This window comes from Accipiter gentilis, chromosome 6 (assembly GCF_929443795.1).
Source record: "Accipiter gentilis chromosome 6, bAccGen1.1, whole genome shotgun sequence".
Lineage (NCBI taxonomy): Eukaryota > Metazoa > Chordata > Aves > Accipitriformes > Accipitridae > Astur > Astur gentilis.
In genome coordinates, this window is record NC_064885.1 from 11,649,498 (window position 1) to 11,659,427 (window position 9,930).

The 9,930-nt window shown below is 39.3% G+C and overlaps 1 protein-coding gene across 6 annotated transcripts in view; it reads left to right on the plus strand.

Annotated features, from left to right (window-relative positions):
• The window catches only part of AUTS2 (activator of transcription and developmental regulator AUTS2), an 800,149-nt gene extending 790,475 nt beyond the window's left edge, over positions 1–9,674 (plus strand). For 2 of the 6 annotated variants that reach the window (XM_049803780.1, XM_049803784.1), the window contains 3 exons: positions 483–566; positions 1,470–1,692; positions 6,517–9,672. In XM_049803780.1, coding sequence (XP_049659737.1) covers positions 483–566; positions 1,470–1,692; positions 6,517–7,756 — 1,547 coding nt within the window. In that variant the 3' untranslated portion in view covers positions 7,757–9,672. Of the gene's footprint in view, positions 1–482; positions 567–1,469; positions 1,693–6,516 lie in introns of all 6 variants that reach the window. The other 4 variants (XM_049803783.1, XM_049803785.1, XM_049803781.1 and 1 more) reach the window with 3 other exon arrangements.
• The last annotated feature ends 256 nt before the right edge of the window (positions 9,675–9,930 follow it).

Consider the following 9,930-nt stretch of genomic DNA (forward strand, 5'->3'; position numbering starts at 1 on the left):
ATATCAGTATAATAGGACATTTTATTTATATCCTGGCTATGGTTTAGTAGACATGGCCTGAAGGTGTTTGGAGCACAGTTGCCAGAGTTAATAGTAGTCTTGCATTTCCTGAGAAAGACTGTGGAATTGAATCAGAAGGGAATAAAAGGAAATAAAAATGGAGATGTTTGCAGGTTTTAAATGAAGTAGCTACTTACACTGAAGTACAGGCCTCAATGCCATGTATATTTTAACATCTTGTTTTCCTTTGAAGAGGAAGTTTTTCTAGTAAGGTGATTGCATGCATACTGTCATTGAAAAAAAATGGGGTTTTATGTCCCACCCCTTCACAATAACTGTTCTGTTGTGGGAGGATGATGCACAACTACTGATGGGCACAGTCTGAGCTTTCATGCAGACATAATGCAGTTGGATAACACGCTAACGCTTTGTCATAATTACCAACATGCCAGTGAGCTTCAGCTGTTTCTGTTGGTTTGCAGAGCCTTTCAATCGACCGGCTTCCTTCAGTGGTCTCACTGCAGTGGGTAGTAATGCCTTCGGGGGACTTGGGAACCCGACAGTTAGTGAGTAACCTCTTTGTGTATGAATTCTTGTTTGCTGTGTAATTCAGGATATTGAGTGATGGTGACTATTTGCTGTCTTTTTTACCAGTTGCTTAGACCACATGCCACTAAGAGATGGGAATTTGAAAAGCCATCTTTTTCTTCTAAATAACAGCATTTTTTAGTCATCAGTAGATTATTTTGTAGTAGTTACTTAACAATTTGGGTTCAACATAGTGCTAAATGTCACCATTACATCGTTCAATAAAAAAAAAAAAAAAGAATCTATGAGTCTAAGGGACTTTGTGAAATTTTCTTATGGTTTTGTTGCATGTTCAGAAATAGTTAATGTGTGCAGCATCCCTAGCTGTGGATGGGAACATATTTTTTTTCCTTTCTCACCAGTAACCCAGGAAATGTGCCTGGAAAAGATCACTAACCTGCATTTATTTGTCCAGGATCATCAACATTTCTCTAGATTTGGCCAGTCACAAAAGATCATCCTTTTAAAAATCAGTTTCTTTCTCCATACTTCAAATCTGGCATGATTTTGGTCACCTATAATTTTTCTTTGGTTCAGGATCAAACACAATAAGTTCCATTATTTATAGTCCATATAATGGTCATTTCCTGATGTTTCAAAAATACTTTGAATGAGGATCATTGTCACTTTTATCTTACTATGTCATCCCTTGTCAATTTTATCCACAGCATTTCCCTTTCCAATTAAAACAGCTGTCAGATGCCTGCCCATTTTTAGGAATGAGACCCTCTAATGAATCTCTGTTAATTTCCTTTCCTTTTCCAGCTCCCAATAATATGTATTCATTTTAACTCTGAGTGCTGTAAAAGTTTTTTTGGTAAGTACCTTCACTAGAGCATACCTTTTCTTAAACCTTTTTGTTTTCCACTTCACCATTTCAGCACCCAACTCAATGTTCGGCCACAAGGATGGCCCCAGTATGCAGAGCTTTAGCAACCCTCACGAGCCCTGGAACCGACTGCACCGAACTCCTCCTTCGTTCCCGACCCCTCCGCCCTGGCTGAAGCCAGGAGAGCTGGAGCGCAGTTCATCTGCTGCAGCTCATGACAGAGATAGAGATGTAGATAAACGAGACTCATCTGTTAGTAAAGATGACAAAGAAAGGTACGAAAGAACACTTCCAAGAATTGTCTAGTTCAAAGCTTGGGGCTCTGTTCCGCTTTTAACCCTTCCCAGCCTGGCACATTGTTAAACCAGAGCTTCAGTAGAGGGACATCTGGAGAGCTGACAGCGTTGCTGCCTACGGCGCGAGGCACTACGGAAGATGCAGGTTTCTAACTTGGGTGTTTCCTAATGTATCTGTTTCTCTTCTCACTTGCACCACACTTCATCAGAAGGAGCTTTGCTGGAGCAGAGTTCAGGCAGTGTCAAGTGAGAATAGAAGCAGATCCACACACTTTTGTTACTTTGTGGGTTTCATTGTCATAAGTCTTTTGAAGACTTACCGTGTAGATAGGTGCCTGACAGGATGAAAAGAAGGATTATAAAGTCCATCAGACGCATATCTGCACCTTCAAATACTTAAATAACTTTGTAAATCAGACCTTGTCTGCAAAAGAAGTAACGCTACCTTCCTCTTCAAAAATAGACTGACCAGGGGGACCACTGATAGACTTGTAAAATTATAACACTGTAAAATGCACTGGGTATGTCATGTTCCAATACCACAGTAAGTTTCAGTGCATGCAGTCCATTAAATGAACCTTAATTCCCCTCAAAAAAGACACACACACATGCACTGCTGTTACACACCTTCAAGCACAGTGTTTTACATGGACTTGCACGCTAACATGTCCAGGCTGGGAAGGGTTAATGGAAAGTAAAACCTGGTCATATTTTTTTTGTCAGGACTGTTCCCATTATACAGTTAACTCAGTAACAATTCCTCTTAACATTTAAGTACCAAATTATAAGAATTTGCCATTCAGCAAGTGTCATGCCTTCCTTGAAAAATGTAGAGAGGCTGATTTCAGCTTTTTCAGTTGTGGCTTAATGGCTTTCCTGTTAAGTTTGCACATTACTTACTACATAATGGCTATTTGTTTCTAATTTTTTAACATAAAAGAATATTTAGGAGATGTGCTTTTCTGACTTCTCTGTCACTAACCCAAATATACGCATTAGTAGCCTATTCTAAAAGAAGTTATGCTAACACATTAGATATTCTAAAAATACATTTAAGAGCTTTTCTGTGTTGTTGTAAAATGTGAAGAGCAAGTCAAACTACAGATCTTTTCACCTACATTTTCCATTTGGAATATTTTCTGTTTGGTAGCATAGCTTCATTATTTTCATGTCTGGTGTTAATGCTTCAAAATAAATTGCTGTTACAAATTGGGGATTCTGTCCTGCAAAATGCTTAAGCATGTGAGTAACTTTACTGGCTTGAATGGCAAAGCATTTTAGTTACTAATGATATGGGTCGTCTTTAGAATAATGTGATTATTTCAGTTGCTGTTTTGTTGTTTTCTTATGAAGTGTTCCTGCTGAAGAAAATCCCTTTCTGAAATACATTCCTTGCAAGCTGCTTTGGCATTGCCTGAACTCCATATCATAGCTCAGAACATATTTATTTTCAATAGTTTGAGAGCTTAAAAGTAAGCGTCATTCATACTTCATACTTCTGCACAATTATGCCTACCAGTTTAGTACAATGTTTTCACCGATTTAGTGTTGCTGTGCATCCATCTGCGTGGTTTTGAAGAGTTCTACTTTGCAGCATGCTCACACTGTTGCCTGTATGACAAGATGCTGAGAATCCCTTCCTGCAGACGTGCTCCCTATGTAGATAATGTCTGGAGTAGTTTGTGAGCCTATTTTTTGTAATACCTATTATTTTACCTTCAGTGGCACCCAGCAGGGTGAGGATGTAGCCTTGCTTTCTAGTTGAGGTCCCAATCTCTGTTACCTATTTTAAGCAAATTTGTGCAAACAGGAAGAGCTGGGAATCACACCTGGAGGTATGACTTCATCTCAAAATCATCCTGTCATCGAGGGTCTAACTTTATCAGCCCCAAAATGGGCCTTCTAGCCAAAAGCATTCATCTAGATTTCTGCTGTTATCAGTGGAAAGGTACCTCAGAGGTACATCTTAGCTTGGCTCTTCCCCATCTAAGATTGGTGTTAGAATAGGGTGCCATCAATCACTGGTCGCTCTTCTTGGATAAGCTCTATGGTCAGTGTACTGCAGCACCCTCGCAGCTAGATGGAGATAAGGTAAATTCCTCAAGATAGCTTAGATAATGTGAAACTACAATTTGTGAACCTTTCCTAGGTGCAGAGCTGACTTGGGAGTTTCACTGCAATGTCCTGATACAGTCCCCACTTTCTCCTGGAACATCATTTGCAGCTGTGGAGGTTTTTTTGAGGACTCTCTTAGTCCAGCCCAGCATTAGGAAAAAATCAGTAAAAATAGCTATGAGGCAAAGTACGCAGCATAAGATACTCAGTATCTTTCAGTGTAGCATACAGCCTGAAAACATACCTTACTTATTACTGAGTTCATGTGAGAACATGATCTCAAGTTTCTTCTTTGTGGAGACAGAGTCTTAGAGCTGTTCCCATATTACTAACCTAAGGAATCCTTGACACATCTGAAGATAAAAAATTATTCCTTCTCTGACCACTGAACTACATGTAGTTCACTTAAGTGAGCTATATAATCAATAGCCTCTTGAGAGAATACCATCACTGTAATTGAATAGGATGAAACTGGCAAAGGAATTTTGGTTGCACATATATTTTTCTTTAGTTACAGAAAATACCTGTTATTTTCTCTAAATTTTATGTGTAATTTAAAATACATCAATTACATAGAAAATTGATTAAATATCAGCAAGAGGAGTCAATGAGCTCTCCTAGTGAAATAAAACAATTAAGTGTGCCCTCTGAACTAGTCCCATGAGCAAAATAAATAAAAGACTAGGTACTGCAGAGTCTCCAAGCCAGTGCTTTCCAGCAAAGTAAAAGAATAGAGTCTTCCAAGTTGAGAAGCCTTCATTGGAGTGCCTTGACTTGGTCTCACTGTGTCCAAATCTGGAAGCTGTTAAATCAAATGCCTCAACTGTTGGCGGAAAGCAAGAGGAAGGAAATTAGAGCCAGGACACAATTTCCAGACTGTTTAGGGCATAGTCAATCAAAGCAGAACCTGATACCAAGGAGTTAATTGGAACTCAGTGCAGACTAGGCGGTTCTGGTATCAAATGCTCTGTCTTAGAAATGTTTTCTAACAGTCACATTCTGGACTCTCTGAGGTCTCTCAGACATGGCACATAAAATGACAGTTTCAACAATTCAGTCTAGACACAGCAAAAGATGCATCTGGTGAGATTATAATAATGAGAGTTTCCTTTTCAAAGATATTTTTTCTGCAGTTACTGCATTTTCACCATCCAAAAGTACCTACAGGTAGAAATCTTATGCAGTTCAGCTCAGCAGAAAAGTAGGTAGCAGAAATTGTATAGGTGAAGGAGCAAGTGTCCACTTCAGAGTCGCCCTCCGAGTTGCCCTTCAGCCAGCCAGTATTGCTCATCTTGTCCAGAGTGAGTTTCAACCTGTTGTCCTCATCAGAGCATGTTCAGGTTACACATTGCTAAGCAGAGGCTGCAGCATCCAAAGAGAAACCATGTAAACTTGAGCTGGTTGGGACTTCAGAGGGCCTCACTGCTTATCCCTCACTTTTGCCTTTAACAGCACATTGTCCATCACCCCGCATAGAACAGAATTTCCATGCTCAGCAGGCAGCATGTGTCCAACACTGAATATCTGGAGCTGTCTTTGTGGAAAGACTCCAACTCAGAGATCAATTGAAATTACTGAGAGGTTAAAATCATTGGAACTGAGGAATTAGATTGACATTATGAATACAATTCATTTTAAATAGGAAAGCTTTTTTACTTAGTGTTGCCCATAACAACTCCTGCTCAACACTGCTTCCAGAAAATAGTTGGTACAGAATCCATTCACATATTTAGGGTTTTGTCCACTGCCAGACAATAATTCTCTAGTCTTTTGTCCAATATAAATAGGTTTGAAAGATGGAATGAATTCACAGTATTTTGAGACTTCCTAACATTGGCAGGGAGATGCACTGGCCCTGTCCCTGCTCTGCTTGCTCTACCCTAGAAATGGGAAAGGGTTGGTAATCTGAAGAGCAACTGACTCCAGAGCAATTATGTTTTCAGAGCTAGCCTGAATAATGGGCATGTAGGGTAGAGTGATCTCTGCTGAGGAAGTCAACACATAATCTATGCATGATGGCCACCTCTATTAAAACGCTTGTGCAGGGGGTCATTGCACACTTAGAGAAGTGCTTGTCCAGAGTGGTGGATTGTCACCATCAGTACTGGTGTCTTGAGAGGTTTTTGTTTTCATTTTTAAGAAGTCAATTGAAAAGCTAGAAGCTTGAATAGAGATAAGAAATCAGTAACGTACATAGGTCTAGAAATTTTTTTAAAAGTCAGTTGAACAAAATGTCATCTATTTTCCCAAATGTATTATTAATAGCAGAAGCAGGTAAAATACTATTAACCATGTAATTTGGATTTAATTGCCTCACTTTTTTTGGATGAAATTAGTGTGTTTTTATTTTTCTCTCTTCTTTGCAAACAATTAAGGCTGTTGTCTTAGAAATATGTGTACTAGAGCTAGATTCCCTTGGGAGCCTTCTATGGACTTCAGTGTTTGAAATATCAGATCATTCACAAAGCAGCTTCGGGGATCTTCTTCTGGGTCGAGATAATAGAATAGGCCTAGTTTAGAGATGGGATGTTCTTCTGGTGTTTTGGGTGTGCAAAAGGAACAGTGCATTTAATGATGCATGTTACTAGCTTTCTGCAAAGCAACGAGTATGAAGTCAGACACCCTAGAGGCTTTGTTTTATTTGCAGAGTTTCTCATGCCTTCATTTTTACACTTCTCTTTCTTCTAGGGAGAGCATTGAGAAAAGACACTCCAGCCATCCTTCGCCAGCACCTATCCATCCAGTAAACTCCCTCGGACATAATCGCAGCTCAAATGAGCAGATCAGGAGCCATCTGAATCCCGAGGTTCGAGAAAAAGAGAAACCCAAAGAACGAGAGAGGGATCACTCCGAATCTCGGAAGGAAATTAATGTTGAAGAGCACAAGGTGAAGGACAACTATATTTCGGAGAAGGAAGGCCTGAGCCATGAAAGCCGAGTGGTGGAAGAGTCTAAGCAAATGCCCAGGGTTCCTTCACCCTATGCTAGGCCCCCCGTTGTGGAGAGCACCCGGCCTAATAGTACTTCAAACCGTGAGGCTGAGAGGAAGAACGAGACGGCATATGATAATCCGAAGAAAAGCAATGAAGTCAAAGTGAAGGAGGAGCGAAAGGAAGACCATGATGTTCAACCTGAGGGACCTCAGACTCATAGGTCATCTGATCAGCCACCACCTATATCTACATCTAACGTCCATCCAAGTCCTTTAGTGTCTATGCCCATGACTGTAGGTGTAACTGGTATACATCACATGAACAGCATCAGTGGCCTGGATAGGACTCGCATGATGACCCCTTTTATGGGAATTAGCCCAATTCCTGGTGGAGAACGTTTCCCCTATCCTTCTTTCCACTGGGATCCAATGAGAGATCCCTTAAGAGATCCATACAGAGAGCTAGATATTCATCGGAGAGATCCCCTGGGCAGAGACTTTTTGCTAAGAAATGACCCCCTTCATCGTCTTTCTACGCCAAGATTATATGAAGCAGACAGGTCATTCAGGGATCGGGAACCTCACGACTACAATCACCACCACCATCACCACCACCCTCTCTCTGTTGACCCTCGACGTGAGCATGAGAGGGGCAACCACTTGGATGATAGGGAGCGGTTGCACATGCTCAGAGAGGACTATGAACATGCACGCCTGCACTCAGTTCACCCTGCCGCCTTGGATGGGCACCTGCCTCACCCAAGCCTAATCACGCCAGGACTTCCTAGCATGCACTACCCCAGAGTCAGTCCCCCGACGGGACACCAAAATGGCATCCTCAATAAAACTCCCCCCACAGCAGCTCTCAGTGCCCCTCCACCTCTTATTTCTACTCTGGGACCTCGGCCTGGGTCTCCGAGAAGGACTACTCCTCTGTCAACAGAGATGAGAGAGAGGCCTCCTTCTCACACCCTCAAGGACATTGAAGCTCGATAAGCAGAGCAAGACTCAAAAAAAAAACAGAGAAAGAGGGACAGAACATTGTAAATGAACATAATATAAAGACCTTCTTACTAATCATTGATACAGACTGGGGATGTGACCCACTGTACAATATGTATAGACCTGAGTGCAAAGATTTTGAAATGGTTTTTTTGTATATTATATGTTGAAATTTTCCAGATCTTTTAGCCAAGTCCATATGTTCCTTGTGTCTCCTACTCTATTTTATTTCTAGTTTAAAAATTTCAAAATTTGAACTGAAGAACAAGACAGTAATCTGAATGATTTGACTAGAAACAAACCACCACCAATGTCAACCATACAAAGCTCTTTCAGACCAGAAGTGAAGACAATTGTAGATATTTATGTAAAAAGATTGCTTCATGGGTTAATGGTTCATATATGCAAAAAGGGTAAGATGAAAGCTTTACTTTGTACAAATGTAAATAGATAAAATTAAGTAACATAATACATTAATACTTCTTAAACTGTGCTATTTGCAAACTTAATATTGATCAACACAGTCTGCTTATGCTGTGTTACATATATTGTTATAGACAGCTAAACCCCTTCAACTATGCAATGAATTTTAAGGCTTTTCACAAAAGCCTTTATAACTCAAAGGAGCCTTTTCAACACACAACATAATTAAAGTCATATTTTCCCTGAACAAGCTCATCTATAATAGAAACCTATTTCTCTTGCTTGTTTTGATGAAGAAACAGCCCATTAGAAGTGTAGTTTTCTGTCTGAACCCCTGCATCAAGATGCTGATGTTACTGTAGCTCATGTATTCCTTAGAAGGCATCAGGGTTAGCAATCTGTAATCACTGATACTGTAGTCATGACAGATTGGTTTTCAGTCACATTAATCTGGGTTAAACAGAGTAATAACCAAATGCTGGATATTTTCCAGAACTTTCGTCACTTAACATGTCAAATTTATTTTTGGAAGAACATCTGCTTATAGCCATTCATGTCTGTTTTTATTGCCAGTGTGTCATTTTTATCTGTACACACACTTTTTCTTTTGTTAAGTGATTTTTAGCTACATTGAAACAAATCCTACAAGAAAGCTAATACTTTTCTAAATGATGGATATGTTTTCACTGTGGATCAGTAGTTTAATTAATGAACTCTGATGCAGATTTCATAATGAAATTTATTGTATTTCAGTTGGTAATAAAGTCTGTGAATAGTTAACAGGTCAGCCTTGTTGTTCCCTAATCATAGAAGACATGAAATAACATGCAGAACATGGTCCTTTTTAAAAATATGCATCAATCTTCTGAAATCTGTCTTTTCATAACACACTTTTTTATAATGCGTTAAGTTTCTTGTCTAAATATTTGGAGAGAATATGACTTTATCAGAGAGAATTCAACATCTTGTCTACTGGACTGTAAAATATATGTATGAAATAAAATTAGTTCCATTGGTCTTCTAGTGTATTAAAGTGCTATCTGAAGTTGTTATCCTGTTTTGGCAAAAAAAGAAAAAAGTTAACTACAGACAGTTGTTTCTAATGATCAGAGATCTATTTTAGTAGTCAACTGAAGGTTTAGTTGTGAGCTTCAGATTTTGTGAACTCCAGATGTTGTGCAGTGTTTTTTTTTTTTTAAAGAACAAAAGGAAAAATACAAAAAAACCCCAACCCTGAAGAATATGTACACTGGAACCGTAGTGGTAGCTTTCAGTATTGTAAAGAGATTGTTATATACAAACCTTTTTGCTGTTTATCCTGTATGTAATAAAGTCCTTTCTAGATCCTATGTGAAAAGAAAAGTGAAGCGGCTCTCAATCTTCAGCATGTTTCCTCATCAGCGAAGACTTGTGTAATGTAAATTGTGCCATGTTATTAAAAAATGTGAACTAAACTGCTAGGTGCTTCTTTGTGTGGAGTACCCCATCACTGATATGGGGAAGAAATACTTTTTCCCAAGAGTGGGTATTTGTTCAGAAGAAATAGCTATTAAAAATGTAAAGGAAATGGCAAGCTTTTTAAGCCATCTTATTAAAATTATTATAGTAATCAGGAAAAAAAGGAGATGAGATCCTTGGCTTGTCCAGATTCTTTAAAATATAGTAATACCCTACTTCTGTGAGCTTTTAGTTAACTGACCAATTGGTCTTTCAAGATAGTCCCATACTTGGAAGTATGTGGCTGT